This window comes from Acomys minous, assembly GCF_964271855.1.
Source record: "Acomys minous genome assembly, chromosome: 11".
Classification (NCBI taxonomy): Eukaryota; Metazoa; Chordata; class Mammalia; order Rodentia; family Muridae; genus Acomys; species Acomys minous.
Window position 1 is genome coordinate 94,178,420 of NC_140492.1, and position 19,578 is coordinate 94,197,997.

Consider the following 19,578-nt stretch of genomic DNA (forward strand, 5'->3'; position numbering starts at 1 on the left):
TTAACAGCCCTGAATAAGTTCTCCGGCACACCAGCTTCACATCAGTGAAGTCCTGGATGTTATCAGTGGATGAAATTGTTGCTAAGTACCAGAGAGGTTTGACTTGATTATTATGGTAGTAGCCATCACGGCTTATTTCAGATGTGAAAATGTGGGGCCATACTGCAAAAATAAATGATAAAGCATTTTCGGTGCTGTCCCTCCCTAGACCCTGGGTGCCTTTAATTAGAACCAAGCCACAAGTAAACAGTACTGGTCTTTTGCTCTGTGCCTTCCTTGCCCATACTCTCATTTAGTCTTCCCCAGACTAAAAGCTAAAACCCATAGGTTTTGGCTGCAGATCCCTTTATTTACAACAGTATCACTTTGCATCACATTCATCCAATGTTAATGACAGTTCAAGTGATAGATAACTCTCTCTCTCTCTCTCTCTCTCTCTCTCTCTCTCTCTCTCTCTCTGAAAAGTAGGAGAGTACAAGACGCACCTTCTTTTTCTAGTAATCACAGGTCATTTTCCTAAAGTGGATGTATAAAGGATGAATACACTGAATAAGATCATTGGGTCTAAATAATTTTTAAGCGATATGTTTATAAGTGTTATAATATAAGCTGTAGTCTAGCTCCCTAAAGCCTGTGGGCTCACCATGTGCTGATGATGTATTCTGTGACATTGCTGCTGTTTTTTCCCCCCTCATTTTACAAATGAGAAACCTAAAGCCCAGAAAATTCTTTGAGGGGCTGTTTAGCCATCCCTTTATTTTATCCGTACAAATACAGCAAGTGGTCTAGACCCTAATGCCTGGCTCTTGTTACACTTTGTAGGTCATTTGCCTGAAGGCTAATGTCTCTAAAGTTCATGTGTCTAAAACAGGAAACCCCAAGACCATTTTTAGACAGGCAGGCAGGCAGGCAGACAGACAGACAGACAGACAGACAGACACACACACACACACACACACACACACACACACACACACACACACACACACAGCATTGTTAATAGTTTTTCTCTTACATATTTGTGTATTGATGGAGAAGGTAGGCAACTATAGGTCCCAAATTCTCATTTCTTCCCTTCAAAATGAAGTTTTAGTTTCCATAATTTGTCCTTTTGCCAAAAGCAAGGGCTCTGGGGTCTGGACTATGCTTATTGTTGCGTAGGTCAGCTGCTTCTTTCTTCACTCTTTCATAGAACGGACAAGAGGAGGTGACAAAGCTCCTCTTTAGGATTCTGTCCTTGTCCTTCAAATACCAGGCACAGTTATATGAACTGGCAACTCAGTTTCTGCTTTCCTATTCCTAATCTGAATGGCTCTTAGAACTCTCATTAACTAATAGACATTTAGGCAGTCAAAACTGTACCTTTTTTTTAAAAAAGAAAAAAAAATATAGGTTATATTCAGGAAAACCTGGAAGTATTTCAAAATGCAATTTTAAAAGTTCACAGACAATTGTGTTGTTAGCTGAACTCCAGACCCATTGGTGCTGAAATGTAAATGTTTTACAGACAACGTCAATATTACCAAGTGTTAAAGATGTTATTTTCCAAAACTGGAAAAAATTTTTGTCATATAGTTAGTCTGTTCTCCCAGAGAACATTTAGCATTGTCAGTTCTTTAAGTGTAAAATTTTGCAATGAAAACAAATTTGTGGGACTTCTGCAAGATAATATCCACATCATAATTTTTAATTTTGAAATAAGCAAAGTGGACTTGCAGTCGCAGGGAGATATCCCTCCATATATTTTTCACCAGATAAGTTATTTTCCACTAAGGGAAAGAATGGAAATAAGAGTATAAGTGCCCATAAATATGAGATATGTTTGTTAAACTATATTATTTTTAATAATAACAAGTAGGAATTTATGCATGCACGTGAGGACTATCCTTTGCAAAGTGGTTGTCTTGAGAGACAAAAATGTTTACTTGAGTGATACCATTACATAGAAAATGTAGCAGGAGCCTGATTGCTTGGAGGAGCAGCAGCAGCAGCTTTTGGAGTAAATCTTCATTTTTTGGGAGCGGGTTTGATTTATGGTGTCGTCATAAAGCCATATGCAAACTAGTTGGGTAATGAGACTCTAACCCCACACTTGGAGAAATGAGAAACAGCAAAACTCAGTTATATTGGAAAAACGCCCACGTTGAGTCTTGAAATTCTTCTGAGAGTGCTGATCCAAGGAGGCTTTGCTCACCAGAGGTAGCTGCTCTGTAAGCGCATTTGTAGTTCCAGCTGCTTCAGAGGCCGAGGCAGGATGGTCACTGGGAAGCCAGCCTAGACAGGAACAGCAAAAGACATGAGCTGTTAGGGGTGGTACTTGCTCCCGATGACCCCGCTAGTATCCTTAGCAACTATGAGATGCTCACTTCGGAAGAAACTATACTTACTCTCCCCTGTTAGCCAACATGCCACTGGCTGCTTTTACTCTTTGTTCCCAGGTGCCCTCTGCTCATCCTAGGGTAGTCTGTGATTTGCTCATTTCCGTTCACAACTTGCTTGATTTCCTTCTAAGCTGAGGCTCTCGGCTAGAGATGCTTCCAGCCTCCCTGTTCCTCTGGTATCAAAAAGGCAGCACCCAGTGCAACAGTTGCACTACTCAGTCCATAACTGTCCCAAATCTTAAATATAGGTGTATTGTGTTGATGCCCTTCTCCTGTAACACATATCCTGTAATCACAAAAATTACCTTAGATTCAGTTGAGGTCAGCAATTGTTACATGGCTGCACTCATTTTGGAAACTACAGTTTATTATGTGTTATAAGTGAAACGTTAAATATACCACTAGAGCCGTTTCCGCCTCCAAGGATCCTTTTGGTATTAGTCCCATGCAAGCACCAGCCTTAATGGCTCATGAGAAAGCCTGAGCCTGCTGCTTTTGGAAGCTAACTTCCACTTTCCGATCGCCAGTATGATTGCTGCCCTGTACACAGTAGCCCATCAGCCATAGAACTTGCAAGTCATAATCCGAGATATTAATATTTCTGTAGCACCTTGGATCAACAGCCACACTAAGTGGGTTGCTTATTTTACATAGCTCCCTATCAGATCAGTTCATACTTGGCTACCCAAAGTGATTGCTGTAAACTTATATGTATAAGTGGGTTTGCAGACAGAAAGGTGGACACAGATTGACCTGTGATGATACAGGTAATGTAGGTGTGTGTGTGTGTGTGTGTGTGTGTGTGTGTGTGTAGTGTGGGCTTTCTACCACTGAGCTGCATCCTCAAGCCTCTGTGTAAATCTCTCCCATTTTCCCGTTTGTTAATTTCTTTATCTTTGTGGTTACCGCCTCTGGTTCTTACCTGCTTTTTTTTTTTTTTTTTTTTTTTTTTTTTTTAATGATTCTTTTCCAGACTTTCTGACTTGATTTAGTTCATGTGTTTTATTTCCCTTCTTCATAGTGGAAGTATTTTTAAAGTGCCTATTTACCCTGAATATAACTTTGGTTTAATCTCATAATTCTTCCTTGTGTTCTCATTTTTACGGTTTATAAAATAATCTCATTACATTATTAAAAAAATCTCTGTCTATCTTACTATGTACTTAGCAAGGCGTTTTATAATTTCAAGGTGTAGGGATATTTTCAGCTCTGGTCATTAATTTCCAGTGCTACTACACTGTGGTGCTTTACTGTTTACAAAGATACTATTTATTATCCTCTTGTAAGGACAGTTTGTTGTTGTTGTTTGTTTTTGTTTTATGAAAAACTCTGCTTGAACTGACATTTTCAGATGACTAGTATCTTTCAAAAAATGGGCTTATTCTAGCCATGTTTCCATGTATTCGAAAATTCTCAATCTCCTGAGCTTTTCACCCCCCTGAAAGCCAGAGCCAACGGTTCCTTCATTGCACAGTTCCCAATGTCAGCTTATTTAGAAGGCACCCGTTTTTAACTATTCACCTTCTCCATCACATTCCAGATGTTGAGTGATGTATTTTAAGAAGTAAATCCAGATAAAGGCCTAGGACCACTGAAACTGTTCAGTGAGAAGGGACATTCTTGCCTTGTCCCCACTTGTCACCAGAAGAAAAAAAGGAAAGAGTTACTTCAGATCCAAATAAGAAAGTGGAGTCACTCAGAGGCTTCTGCTTTTTCTTTCCTTCCTTTTGCCCATAACATACCCGGGAGGCATTTCCATCAAAGGGAAGCATGCTTTGATTGAGGGAGGCTCATTACCTTATTTATGATCTCACAGCATATAACCATGTCGTTTACTTACAAGTCAGAGCGTTTGCTGGGTACGGCAGCAGGGGACTCTTTAGCAAGAGCTAATCCATCATAGCCACTCTGCCCCAGAGTTTGTCATCTTCCTTGGGCTTTAACTGGCTTTTGTCCATCTCACAGGGTTGGTTTTTACCCAGAATCTTTGGTAAGCTGTAGACAAATTGGGGGACATGTAGAAGGCATGTTGTACTCTCAGGGAGAAGTCACTTCGTGCGTCTGGATTATAGTTGCTGTCATGGACCCAACATAAAATGGTGGTATTGGCCCAAGGTTGATGCTCTGATTCATTGCTAGGATTTATTTTTATTTTTATTTTTCTGGAGTTAGTGTCCTAACTTTACTTTGGTTTATTTCAGTCATCCTGTTCCTCCCAGGAGAAGTTGCACCAGTTACCCTACCAGCCAACACCAGATGAGTTACACTTCTTATCCAAACATTTTTGCACCACAGAAAGCATCGCCACTGAGAACCGATGCAGAAACACGCCCATGCGTCCCCGTTCCCGAAGTCTCAGGTGTGTAGACCCAGCCTAACCTGGTATTTGCTTGAATTGTTTGTCTTCAACCATCTCTCTAATTTGTGTGTGTGTGTGTGTGTGTGTGTGTGTGTGTGTGTGTGTGTGTGTGTGTGCTCACTGCCTCGTGGATAGTCATAAATAGAAGTGTTATATTCCATCTATAGTTATTGTTAATTGTCATAGGAAGTCATCATATTTCTTTTGAGTTTTCACAGTATGTTAATTGCTGCAAAAGCCTTGGGGATTATCTATATTAAAAAAAAAAACTGTCTAGCCATAGAAAGTTCAAGATCAATTAATGGTGGTGCAAGAGCAGTTCATATTACCATACCAAGAGAGAAGTTTGTTGAAAAGGGAGAAGGAACTAAATGGAAAGATATCTTCCCCCAGATTCAATATCATAAGACCCATCTTAGTCTATTTTGTCTTCCCACCTAAGTCTTACTTTCTCCAGGATGATGAGCACAGTCTTAGGACTCTGTGCCTTCTGGGTTTTGTGGGTGTCACATGCAGTCCTCTGGGTACTGAATAGGGCTGCTTTCTTGTCTTGCTTTGAATGGTGGGTTTCACAGTGATGTCACCAGATGGTGGTAACCTCCAACCAGGAAGGAGGCTTGCTCAGAATATTTATGAAGGTGCTCTGGGGATTTTCACTGGTGGAAAAGAAAGGGGAAAAGGAAGACTGGGCAAGAGGGATAATTAACAGTGTAGTATGGGCCCATCTGCCTCAGCCCACCTTGGCCTGTGATTCCTGTAGACTAATTGGCCCTCCGTTTATATCCTTGCTCCAAACTAGTCAGTCACTGGCCTTTTTTTTTTTTTTTAAAGCAGCATCCTGGGAAGGTTCAGTCACTGTAGGAAGTTCCTTCCTGCAGCTAAGGCTATCCTGGAAGACACATAGCGAGCTCTAGGCTTCTGCTGATGGCACACCCAGCCTCTGGGCAACAGGTCTTTCTTAGAAGGGAAATCAGGGCCTGTGTCTCTTTGTCAACATGAGATCTTGATGGGCCAGAATTGGTGTATGTTATTCCGTTAACGTTTTAGTGTTTAAAAAATTAGCTTGCCAGGCATGCAGTTCAACCTGGAAGTTTACTAAGAAAGGATTTCCCCTCTGTATCTTTCTGGTTCATAAAGTATCATGAACTAGTAACAGAGGAGCCCACACTACATAATTGCAGTATATGTGATCTTGAGATCTAGGATTTAAAAAAACAAAAACAAAAACAACAACAACAAAAACTTTCCTATTTTATCTAGAGTCCCTGAGTTTTGTTGCAGAGGTTCTACTTTTAATTTTCTTTAAGAAGTACCCAGGGCATCTAGCCTAAGCTCTATTTATCCAGGGATATAGGTACCCTCAAACTGTGCAACTCTCTTGCCTGAAAGATACAAAGTAGCAAACAGATAGAAGCACACAACAGTTGTATACCTCTGGGTTTTTGTTGTTGTTATGTTGTTCCTTTTTGTTTGTTTGTTTGTTTATTGTACATAATGCCTACCTCAGCATCCCAAATAAATATCTGCTAGAGTAGAAAATGGATTTCACCACAACACCTGTGCCATGGAAGACTCTCCGCCCTCTGTGGCGGTGTGTGGCAGAGCGCAGGTGTATAACAGAAGTGTGAAATTGCATGCTTAAGCGTGTATTGGATGTTGCTGTCAGTGGCCACTCCGTTTTTGTTTGAGACTGCCGTTCATTGATTGGTTGCCATGGCTACACAAGCTCATGCCACGTGCATGATGACATAGCCTCTCTGCAAGGGTACCATGACTGTGCTTACTCTGTGGCATTGGACTCCTTATACTTGGTGTTTTGAATCCTATTCATTGTGTTTGTGTGTCTTCCGGTATTTATGTATAGATGTGTGTGTGCGCGCTAATGACTGATTTTGTAATTTATTATCTAAAACATCTACTCTCCATATGAGTGTTGCATAGTATTTCTGATGCAACTGACTGTTCAGAAATAACAGGCTTATTTTCATCTCATGCTGTGGCAGGTTTAAAAAAGGGTAATTTGCTTTGCTTGCAGCCCTGGACGTTCCCCCGCCTGCTGTGACCACGAAATAATTATGATGAACCATGTCTACAAAGAAAGATTCCCAAAGGTAATGGACGGAGTGGGCAACGTAGGCTTAACCTCTGCAGGGTGGCTTTTGTTAAGTGAGGGCCCAGCCCAGGAACGTAATGCACTAAATGCACCCACCGTAGCCTTCTTAGGAGGAGAAAGCAACTAAACAAATGTGAGGCAAACAACTGCTGAGACCACAACACTCTGTAAGGTGAATGTTGCCAATGTACGCCCCAAAGCAGGGGCTCTGGCAGGTAGAGAAGGAGGCCCTCAAAGGTACTACATCCAATGGACTCTTTGTATTCATGTTCCTCATCCGCTGTGTGATTGATTGTCAAGAGCGCATGGGTTTTCTCTCAGAAGCTTGCTGCGGCTGAAAACTGTTTTCCTTTTTAAATCTAATTTCCATTTCCCATCTTTTTGTTGTTGTTGTTATTTTGTTTGTTTTGTTTTTTTTCCGAGACAGAGTTTCTCTGTGTAGCCTTGGCTGTCCTGGACTCACTTTGTAGACCAGGCTGGCCTCCAACTCACAGCAATCCGCCTGCCTCTGCCTCCCGAGTGCTGGGATTAAAGCCATGTGCTGCCTCCGCCTTGGCTCCATCTTCCTTTCTAAACCTCTTACTGTAGAAGCAGAGGTATGTTCTGCCGCTCCCCTGGTAAAAAGGCATTAGAATCAAGCCAGAGTACTGTGTGTAAAGGCTTGCTGTCAGGCCCCTTGCTTACCAGTTGCAGCTCCGTGAGGGGCCACTCCACTCACCTCGGTCCCAGTACCTTCTCACGAGGCAAAGGCCACCTCCCTACAGCGTTTGGACCATTGCCTACCACCTTTGTTGCCAGAAGCGCGAGAACAAAGGGAGTTCTTAGGGTTCATAAACCAGGAGCAGACTACTTAGTATTTGTAATGAAGCTAACGCTGATGGCATTGATTAGCACCACTTTACCTATTTATCACATGTCGCTTGCCCACCAGGGAAGCCGATATTGACTGTGCCTAGTTAATGAGGGTCAATGTTTGGAGGAGAACAGGGGTGGGGGTAGGGGAATCTCCCTGCCTATGTAGTTCTTGTAAGCCAGGGACATTGATTAGCCAGTAGGCGATCACAGGGAAGAAAATGAAGGCTGGGAAGGAAATTGTAGATCTGTTTGGTGAGGGCTATCCCCTTGGCCGTGTGCTGAGGGCACAGCGTGTGGATTAAAGATAAAGTTGCTTACATGTTTACTCCTGGAACACTTGAAACCGTGCCACAAAGACGAACTTTTGGCTCATACTGAGAAACTCCGGCATAATCCTGAGTTTTGAATAAGAACTAAAGAGATACTTACTGTTTTTTGATGACCAATACGAAGGAGCTTTTGATCTAACACGACAGCATAGCCCTCCACAAACATGCTTAGAATTATTTCAAGAAGTTTACATGAACCAGCTTATGTTCAGCAAGGCATCAAATAAGGGGAATTGATGGCCAGAAACAGGTCTTTTTAATACCTCAAATGTTTATTATGTTCATCATCATTACTATTATTATTATTATTATTATTATTATTATTATTATTGTTATTGTTATTATTGTTATTTTCAAATATTTATTATTCCAAAAAGTGGGGCCTCTCACTTCTCTCTCTTCCCTTCTCTCTAGTTTTTTTTCTAGGGCAGGGTTAGCTTCTGACGGGAGTTCTCTCTATGGCACCTGCCCTACATGTGCACATGGAGTATCATTGTCCTCATCAGAATTTGTCATTTGTCAGTGACTGGTGAGGTTCATAGATGCAGCCTTAACACCAACAGTCAACATCTACACTCCTGCTTGCTGTTGCTGGGCAGCGGGCTCAAACGAATGCACAATTACACATTTGCATGATAGGATCATGCAGAAGTGAAGTTTCTTCTTTTTCGTGTATGTGCCTGTGTGTTGTTGTTGTTGTTGTTGGAAACTGAGTACACGGCCTCCCTCATGCTGGCCAAGCGCTCTCTACCAGTGAGGGAGCCATACTTGCAGCCCTCCAGTGAGGTTTCTTTCCAACGCCATTCCCAGGATTCTATGTAACAACTCACAGCCTGTGAAAATGAAAGCTCATTGGGTGGCTCACGTGTATGTCTCCCTGTGTTATACCCATGTGTGTGTGTGTGTGTGTGTGTCTCCTTCAAACAGGCTACGGCTCAGATGGAAGAACGCCTAAAGGAAATCATCACCAGCTATGCCCCAGACCATGTCCTCCCCTTAGCAGACGGAGTGCTCAGCTTCACTCACCATCAGATTATCGAGCTGGCTCGTGATTGCTTGGATAAGTCCCACCAGGGCCTCATCACGTCAGGATACTTCTTTGAATTACAGCATAAATTAGATAAGTTGCTACAGGAGGTAAGAACGGGGTTGCCGTGATTTGTTTTGCATTTCTCTTGGCATGTATATGTATATATATGTGTGTATATATATATACACACACATATACATATATATGTACACACACACACACACACACACATTGTAAAACCATTTGCTTATAAGTGGTTACCTAAAAGATGGAGGTCACATTCCAGGAAAGTGCTGCACAGAAGTGGGGTAGGGAGACGGGGTGGAGGTACTCACACAGCACCATGTGCAAACAAACCTAACTGATCGCTGTTTGCTATGAGTTGGTTTCTGATCACTATGCCTAGTAATGGAAAGTTAGTGTAATCCCCTTTACGGGGACCTTGGGGCCCAACAGTCTCTGACTCTAGGATAAGTGGATTGTGAAGGATTCTTAAGCAACCGTCCCCCTCCTCCCAACTTTACCTATAAAATTATAAATTGCCTGAGTGTATGTGTGCTATTGATGGTGCTATCTAATTTTAATATCTAAAACTATCTAAAAACAGCTAAATGGGATGTTGCCGGTTTCTACTAGACTCTGTCTTACTAATTAACCTGCATGTGGCATTGGGTAGTAAATTGGAAACTTCTATTTTCCTTCATATCAGTTCTTCTTCTTTTCCTAAATATCCAATTTCCAAAATGACAGATAAATGCAGGACTCCGTCTCCCCAGCACCCTCATGCCTGGCTCCTGATAACACCTAGGACGCGCAGGGAATGTATATGGTGGGATGGAATTAGCGTATGCTACAGATCTTATGACTGAAATTGATTGGCCGCAGCCTACCCAGGAAACCCATTTAGCCTATATGTGGATTTATAGTATTTCTGTATCTTGTAGGGTGAAAGCTACATCCGTGTAAATGTAATCATGGTGGGTGTTTGCTCTGAATGAATACATAAGTAATCCTACAGAACTGAAGGAAAATCCTAACACCCTGCTTTAGAGAAACCCATCTGCCCTTGCACCTACATGCTGAGTTCTCGCAGGATAAGAAAGTGCCTCTCTGGCTGGCAGCTGCTCATCCCAGCTTCCCAACAGCATTGTTGTCCATAGTTTCCGTCTCTCACATGTCACTAGTAAAGTGGTGCCTCATAGATTGCCTCTGAGGGTGAACGCATACATAGCTTTTGGGTTTGGTCGTTACCAATTTACCATTTGACATAAGGCAGTTCTGCCATAAACTAAAGTGAAAACGAACGGGCAGGGAACTGGCCGTGTACTTGAGTTATGCTGGCCGTAGGCACTTGCTAGGAGAGCTGCTAAGGCGAACCCTCTGTGGTTGTGCTGAGCCCGCCACACAGCCGATGATACTGCCTGGACTGGCACTAGTGCATGGGCCAAACTTCAACTGGTGCACGCCCATGGTCCTACAGTGTCTACACTCTCCTTTTTTTTCTTCCTTTTTTTTTTTCCTTTGAGACAGGGCTTCTCTGTGTAGCCTTGACTGTCCTGGACTCACTTTATAGACCAGGTTGGCCTCGAACTCACAGCAATCCACCTGCCTCTGCCTCCCAAGTGCTGGGATTAAAGGTGTGCGCCACCACCGCCCGGCTGCTCTCCTCCTTTCTACCCCTCAACTTTCATCTTGGTCTCTCTCTGTTCATTCCTTCCCTGTTGCTTACCAGGGTTTCCTTTCTAGCCCATGTTTTCCCTGAGTGAGTTTTCTCCAGTCTCATTTGTGTTCCCTTCCCACCCTCCATCTCCCAATTCTCTACCCTCCTGCTGGTGATCTTGCTGCCTGCCTTGGGTGACAGTCCTTTGAACTTTAGTGGCTTTTACCATGTCTGCTGGCTTCTTGTATACCTCTGTACTTGGGCAGCCTGCTGGAGCAGTGGTGGGTAACCCCGACATGGTTCAGTTAGACTTAGCACCTTCTTTACCAGTGAGTACTGAGGATTTATCAACACCACCCTTGCCCTAGCACTCGCTGGGACTCTGAGCTAAGACACTCTCTTTCTCTACATCAGGGAGCCATTAGCCCCTGCGGGATTTCTTCCTAGGTATTTTCCAACCTTTCTCTCCTGTTCTGTTATTACCTGGCTCAGATCCTCCTCTTCACCAACTAGCCTTATTATTTTTTGTTGTTGTTGTTGTTGTTGTTGTTTGTTTGTTTGTTTGTTTGTTTTTGAGACAAAGTCTCTCTATTTAGCCTTGGCTATCCTAGTCTTGCTTTGTAGACCAGGCTGGCCTCGAACTCACAACAATCTGCCTTCCGAGTGCTGGGATTAAAGGTGTGTGTCACCATGCCCGGCCTAGCCTTATTGCCTTATTATCTTAATCCTCTACTTTTTAACCTAACTCTTCAAATCCATGCATCTGTTCAGCTCCAAGAACTATAGCTCAACACTCTTCTGCTGAAGACAAACACCATAGCGTGGCCTGTGTCTGTATTCCCCACTTGTTCTGTTTAGCCACGGTATATTCTAACAAGACTGAAGGTGTAAAAAGAGGGAAGCCTCACATCTCTACCAGTGAACTCTTTGAGGACCATGGGTCATCTCTTACTCCCTGGCACCTAGCTCAGTGCTCCGTGTCTGGTGTTCATGGATGTCTCAGTTACTTTGGAAGGGAGAAAAGAAGGAAGAAAATGCATTTGTTTGCATACCAAACATTTGATCCCTGATGGTATAATGTCAAGTATCTAATCCTGCTGCTGCTTTTCACCATGTCAGCATTTGTGCCATGGCACTTTTGAAAGAGGCACACGTTTGTAGTCGGCGTCTAGGACCTACCTCTTCCTGAATCCCATAGGGCCAGCCAAGATGCAAGATCGCGTCATAAAGACCAGCCTAGTCCTGTGTTTTCCTCCTGTCCTTTCTCGGCAGCTCCTTAAGGAGGTAGAATTGATATCCAGAGTTATTTATATGGAAATCGCCCTTACATTTTTGTTGATGTATGGCAGACGTGGCAGATTGTTCCGTGGCAATTAAAAATAAATCTTAGCATTTCAAGGATCTTCTGAGTGGGTTGTATGACAGATGAAAAAGGTTAAGTTTTAGAGAAATTTCTCTTGGAGCCGGAGAATCGCGTATACCGGTGGCCTAAAGGTCACTGTTGGAAGGGAGTAAGAATGTCTTCTTGCGTTTCTTCACAGATGTAGTTTCTTTCAGTCTCCCTTTAGAGGCACAATGCCAGTATGTGTCCAGAGGTTGGAGCGAACCTGTCTGAGAGGAGTATGCCCCTTCTAGAGAGAGCAGAGCGGTGGGGACATGCTGTGGTTTCTCTGGCATGCAGCTGTCCGTCCCCAGATGTGACGCTCTGAGCCCGACAGGCCTGTCTCCTCATCACTTTTCTATTGTCAATCTTCTGCATACCCCAAGGCACAGATCCCCCTATGGTTTGAACAGCTTGATTTAACAGATGCCTTTTAAAGTCCCAGGGTCTAGGTCAACTTTAGATGAATACTTTTGTGTCTATGGTGTCTTTTTCACCGAGGTGTATTTAGCCAAGGAAAATAAAACACAAAGGAAATTCTAATGTACTCTCAGATCTGGGTCATAGTCCTTTTTAATAGTGGCCAGCACTTACAGAACAGACCCAGGGACTCCACTAGTCCCTTTGGAGCTTGAGGAAAGAGACCAGGAAGCCACTTTCTTCTCATGCTGTGCCATTTCTCTGATTGTTGTTTTATGAAGCCTGTCTTCCTTCACTAGTTTGGCAAATAAAATATTATTTGAGCTAATTAGAACACATGTGTCTTGGAGTATGACATAGTTGATGATTGTTAGAAGTCAGAAGGTGTCATCATCTTATGGTCATTGAAATGAAATCTTTGCCATTTGAATTGACTATTGTCCTTTTGGGGGGAAGAACAACAAAACATACGTCTGTTTTAAAATTTCGTTATATTTGTGAATTCATAAAACAGCAGTTATTGTAGCAACAGCCAAACGGTCACCAAGAGGTTAGAAAAGCCTTTTGTTTGTTTGCTTTTCAATTTATCTTTAAAGATTAGTATTTAGCAATGATGAACTACAAGAATCAAAGTTACTTTTCTGAACGTTAGCTGTATTTTCTAAAATTTCTTTTTCTTGCAGAACAAACATTAGAAAGAATATTTAAAGAGAGCTTGTCTTTGAAATGTGGGCTATTTTTTTTCTAAAGATGTAGAGCATATTATATCCTACAGTTATTTCTCCTTCTTCTTCTTCTTCTTCTTCTTCTTCTTCTTCTTCTTCTTCTTCTTCTTCTTCTTCATCTGTTCAAGCTGTGTGTTGGGACTTTAGCTTAAATGTAGTGGACATGATGTAATCATTTTTTACAAATTTTGTCTGCAAGCTCTTCTGAAGGTGGGACTGGCCACTGATGAACACTCCCAAGAATGACCAAACATGTTTCTTAATGTTTCTGGAATTTTATCCCATGGCACTAGCAACATGTTGGTTCTTTTCTTTAATCCTTAGGAAGGTGTATCTTAAAAACCTTAAAAATTACAAAAGCCTTAGAAAATCAGCATGCACGGTTTTTATCCAAATTTTATCCTATGCCAGCTTTAATATTGAACTGTCATGTTTCTTCAAGAAAAAACTAAAAATGTCAGTGACTATTAATAAGTTGAGCTTTGCTGTTGGACTAGTTATTGTGCCTAGGCTAACCTATAAAGTTAAATTCAACAAGTACGTAAGGCAGTTCAGTTTTGCTGTGCTAAGTGCCTGCGTGCTATGTATTTGGTGAGTGGTGCTGAATCCATGTATGCATCTGAAGATAAACAATATGTGGTTAACATTTGCAGTGGCACTGCATGCGTTCCACAGGTGAGGAAATAACTGACTTGCAGGCTCGTCATACTAAGTGTGTCTCGAGTGTGTTAGAGGCCCATGTCAGGTCCCAGGATAACAAAAGCGATCTGTCTGTACCTTAGCTGCTATGTCTAAACTGTTCCATCAGCCAGGTTCAAGTTCACGTTCAGCTGCCTATGCTGGTACCCTGTTCTCCGTGGATCATAAAGTTAACGTCTCCATCATCCATGGCTCGCATTAACAGTCCTTATCCTCACATTCGAGTTCTAAAGCGCAATAAATCAAAGTTTTGCAATTAAACTTTAGCTAATAGAGCTATTTTGTAGATGCCTGATAGTGTCCATTTATGTTAGAGATAATGTCTTGTAAGAGTGTTTTCTAAGTCACTTAATTTCTGATTTTTTTTCTCTTAAAAATTGCCTAATTAGCATGCTTTGCTGGTTTTCTTTTCCACTTAGTGGAGGCTGCTCTATCATCTTTCTGCTCATTGCTTTTTCATAGGCCCATGATCGCTCTGAAAGTGGAGAGCTGGCGTTTATTAAACAGCTAGTCCGAAAGATCCTAATTGTTATTGCCCGCCCCGCTCGGCTATTGGAGTGCTTGGTAAGTTGCCTTTAGATGTGACATTATTTATCGTTAACCGTGGAAAGCAGTGGCTCCAGCTTCTCTTAGCTTCAACCACGGGTGCTGAATGGAAAAAGTCAGGAGGGACTGTGACACGGGGAACGCACGTCTGATGGCATCCATATGTGGTCTGTCTTCTCCGATTTTGAGAAGGAATTCTGGCCTTGGCGCTGCTTATTAAGCAGTAGTCATATTGTATTCTGGTCAAACTTGAAGGATGATCATGAAATAATATGCGTGGCCGTATTTCAGCATGATAACCTTATGCCACAGCTGATTTAAAATGCTTACTGCGCCTCATGCTTCTGCAGTCACTGAGATTCAGGCTGAGGGAAGTCAGGGCTGTGGTGACCCGTGGCTATAATTATTGTTTTAAAATGCGCTGTGTTAGAAGTAAGAGACCAGGAAGACTGCTAGTTGGCAGTCATTTGAAAGACTATAGCGAGTCTGGACGACTGCTCCTTGTAGACATTAGATATTTTTACTGTTTGTATCTTTTTGGTCAGTGGTCATTTTCTTTTTTTTCAAAATGTTTGGTTGTATGATGCTCTGAGATGTCAGTCAAAACTGTAAACAAATTTGATGCTTTGAGCATCAGGATTCTTCAAGGGCCTGTGAATTCACTTTCACTTCTGCTGACTGCCAACATCTCCCCATGTGTGACGACTTTCAGCACCACTCACGATGTGTACACGGTGGCAGGTGCTTTGGTTTTTATCCCTGACTTTAATTAACATTCATAATGTTTTATGAAATGGAAATATTCATAGCTCCATAAATACATAGAGTGCCTGATGAGACACAGCAGGGGGAGATCTCGGGGAGAAAGCGAACCCAGCTGGGCATGGGGGATGGGGCTCACGCCTCAATAGCCTCACTTACTCGGAAGACCGGAAGGTTCTTAAGGTGAGGAATCGGAGGATAGTCTGGACAACATACTGAGAATTCAACAACAACAACAACAACAAAAAAGAGCAACAGTAAACCCCTTGTTTTTCAGTGGGCTCCGGATCTTCAACAGAACATAGTACCTTCAAAGTTATATCACAAAGAAACTAGAAAACTGAAGATAGTCATTTCCCTTAGCTTACCAACTGTAGATATGCATTACCTCAGAGTGTGACTAGGCTTCAAGTATGCCGCAAGAACTCTATAGTGTGTAAAGGCATTTGCCTCCTTTCTTCTTATACAACTTGCAGCCGTGTCAGCTTTCTTCTGAGTGAGATTTTATGTAATAAAACCTCAGGCCTTTTTGACTCCAAGAACTATTAATCTGTGCCTGTCGCCTGCCAGGAGTTTGACCCTGAAGAATTTTATTACCTATTGGAAGCCGCCGAAGGCCATGCCAAGGAAGGTCAGGGAATCAAAAGTGACATCCCGAGATACATCATCAGCCAGCTGGGGCTCACTAAGGACCCTTTGGAAGGTGAGTGCGGCCAGGCCTACCCTTCCCTCTCCCCGACGGTGGCATCTGAGGAGCCTCATGGTGAACCTGTACCTGTTTCCTATGTGGCATGTCTCTATGAAAAGGCCCCTCCTGAGGGACACTGGTTAGTACTGCAAAGAAATAGCCATACCGGAGTATAGAGGAAGAAGTGACCATGCCCCGTTGTGTGTCAGCACTTGGATTTTATCCTCCCGAGGCCTCTTCTTGCAGGGACCGGTGGGGTCCTTCTGAAGAGCGCCTTTAATTTTCAAAGTGTTCCTAGAAAGCAACATTCATTTAAAAAGCTACATCTAAATTTAATTTAGGAGTAAGGCAGCTAAAGTAGATGACTTTAAATTGGGGGGGGCAGCATTGGTGGGTACATTTTTAAGCTCACTTGTCTCAAGTAAGCATGAAAAAAGGAAACATATAAAGGGGGAGCCAATGGGGGTTATGGGGGTGCTTCCTTCAAAGCTTGTAAGAGGGTACAGAGTTGAATCCCATGAAGAAAGATATTTTTTCCCCCTTTGGTTCATCAAGGCAGACTTTCTCTGAGTATCCTTGCCTGTCCTGGACTCACTCTGTAGACCAGGCTGGCCTAGATTTCATGGAGATCCACCCGCCTCTGCCTCCTGAGTGCTGGGATTAAAGGCATGCACCACCACCAACCGGCTATTTCATTAAAAAACAAAAATTCTAATGTTGGTGTCCCCTCCCATCTTTGTCTAGTTTACTGTTTGATATTGTTACATACAACATTTACTCTACATATCTCACCCCCACCCCCCGCCCCCTAGACTCATAAACAACCATTGACTTCCTCATTCCAAACCATCTTCCTGGATCATGAAATCAAATTTGCAGACAGTGTTTACCCTGCTCACTTGTTCGTGGTGGAGGTAAATGTTGATGAGGAAGATTTCTTTTTTCCTGTCCTGAGCTAGGGAGCCCTCTCTCTCCTTTCTGCCCTGCCCTTTCCTGCTCTCTCTGCTTTGTTTGCTCTTGCGGACATTGTATCTTTGCTTCTGGTGAAATGGTGCATGCATTACAGGGAGATAATGCCAGATAAATTTATACTGAAAGCAACACCACAACAGATTCCTCACAGAGAGAGAGAGAGACTGGTGGCTGCCTTTCTGAAAAGTCCCCTGGGGAGAGATTTCCTCCCATGGCTTTTAAATTACCGTCTTTACCTTTTTGAATCATGAGTGTTCAGAAATGGTTTAAATCAATGGAATAAAAAGGGCAGATGCCTAATGGTATTTAGATGAGTTTTTAAAAAATCTCTTCAGGCATTACAGAATGATGGCTTAGCTTCCTGCCTCAAAAACTGACTCCCGGTTCCATCCCATTACTACCCACTGCTTACAAATAATATGGATTTCCCAGATAATAGGTATTTAGCTGAAGTTCTGTTTAAAACAGAACCATCTTTTAATTTGTTGTGTTTTTTTTTTTCATGAAAATAATTGGAGAGAGCAGGCTGTCAAAGCATGTTAGAGTGACTCTTCACGTCGGTACAGTTAAGGCTGTGTCAGCCTATGACTTGTCAACCAGTGAGCCTTGCCCTGTGCAGTTTTCTTCTCCAGCAGTAAACATCACTGTAGGCAGAACTTTGGGACACAAATAATGTGATACCCTCTCATATGTCTGAAGAGATGTTTAAGAAAATAAAAAATGGTATTTGACACATTTAAGTTAGACAGTGTAAATTTATCACTGGAAATTTTTCTGTACTCCTAATGATTTTATTGCTTCATTCTAAGAGTAGTTTTTCAATATTTTTTTTTCTGTTTTTGGATTTTTGTTTGTTTGTTTTTTGTTTTGTTTTGTTTTGAGACAGGGTTTCTCTGTATAACATCCTTGGCTGTCCTGGACTCACTTTGTAGACCAGGCTGGCCTTGAACTCACAGAGATCCACCACCTCTGCATCTCGGAGTGCTGGGATTAAGGGTGTGCGCCACCACGGTCCACCATCAGTGTATTTTTAAATACTTAAAATGTGACTTCTCCAGGTAATTTGACTACAAACTCTGAGATTCTTTTGCTTACTTTTCTTGTCAATGTCAAACTGGACAAACTGATGTCTGTCCTTTGGTACATAGGAATGAGTTCAAGACTGAGCTGTGACCTGGACTGCGCAAATACACACATAAGCCACTTTGTGTCTCCATAAAATTAAAGAAGTATAAATTCACAGATGTAATCTTTGTGGTGGGACAGCACAATAACTCCTCATCAAATAGAAATGCCTGTTACTATTTTTGCTACACCATATCAAATATTGTCTCAAGCCAAGTACACATCAGTTTCTCCAAGTCCCTGTGTCGAAGGTGCCTGCCACGCTGTGGGACTGAGTCGTGTCTGTGATGACACCAAGACAGTATCTGCTCTGAACACAGTTTTGTTCAGGAATTTTACCTCGATCTAAAGTGGGGAAGTTAGTGCCACTGTCCAACTGTTTCAGAATCTGGAATTTATACGTTTTTCACCTAAAGGCAGTACTCAGTGTAGTTTTGCCTCCACTCTTTTAGGAATAGTCACTGCCCCCCCCCAAAAAAAGACAGTTGTACTTATAAGAACACAAACATGAAATAAAGGCCGAAGAATCAATTCTAAATGCTTACAAAACTGCTAAAATCTATAACTTTTTGGTGACACTTTCAATTTTGAAAAATTAAAAAAAAATCTTTTGGAGAGAATTCTTTCATTTTCTTTATTTTAAAATGTCTTTCTGGGTGGTGGTGGCATACGCCTTTAATCCCATCACTCAGGAGGCCGAGGCACATGGATCTTGGTGAGTTCAATGCCAGCCTGGTCTATAAAACAACAGCCAAGGCTACACAGTTAAACTCTGTCTTGAAAAACAAAAACAAAACAAAACAAAAATCTTAAAGATAGTATGAAGATGACCATTAAAAGAAGTAGACTTTCTCATTTACTTAAATAAACTCAATGAGGCTCTCCAAACCATGTGCTGAGCAATTAGACATTAGATGTCTTTGTCACTTTTAACTAGACCACCAGGGAAGTACTTAAGCTTGTGTCAAGCCTGTGGCATCCGTCCCAGAACTGAATACTCCGTACAATGTAATTAATAAATAACAATCAACATTTAATGAGCACTTAATTCCTATTAGTGAACATGCTAAGAGCTTTACATGCATTGGCATGTGTGGTCTCACAAAAGCTCTAAGACATAATGTTGCTCACGTCTCTCAGAAGAACCTAAAGTTAAAAAGTCACTCAGCTAAGAAGTGACAACCCAGGTATCTGCATCCCCTGTTCCCCTGGTACCCAACACCATTACTGCCTCTGGCAAATCACATGCTTTCTTTGTTTCCCTGCAACCAAGAATTTTCAGATTGTAGCCAATGCATCTTTGTTGAGTGTCAAGTTCTGGAAAGACTTGTTGTTCTTGGCTACGAAGCTGCTAGCTCACCCAAGGCTTTGCAAGCTACACTGTTTGCAATGAGCCAGTGACTACTGCTGCTTCCTGGAGCAGAGGCCCAGTGTCCCATGTCCCTTGTCCCTAGGTCTGGCTAGTCATAAAATTGGGAGATCCAGAAAAAAAAATGTCCTTAGAACATGTTCAAAATGTTAGTGTCAGTTCTT

The 19,578-nt window shown here is 42.2% G+C and overlaps 1 protein-coding gene across 20 annotated transcripts in view; it reads left to right on the forward strand.

Moving 5' to 3' along the window:
- MAST4 (microtubule associated serine/threonine kinase family member 4) overlaps positions 1–19,578 on the forward strand; it is a 617,295-nt gene that overhangs the window by 544,078 nt on the left and 53,639 nt on the right. For all 20 annotated transcript variants that reach the window (XM_084800734.1, XM_084800722.1, XM_084800737.1 and 17 more), the window contains 5 exons: positions 4,583–4,740; positions 6,776–6,851; positions 8,965–9,174; positions 14,415–14,516; positions 15,831–15,963. In XM_084800734.1, coding sequence (XP_084656860.1) covers positions 4,583–4,740; positions 6,776–6,851; positions 8,965–9,174; positions 14,415–14,516; positions 15,831–15,963 — 679 coding nt within the window. The remainder of the gene's footprint in view (positions 1–4,582; positions 4,741–6,775; positions 6,852–8,964; positions 9,175–14,414; positions 14,517–15,830; positions 15,964–19,578) is intronic.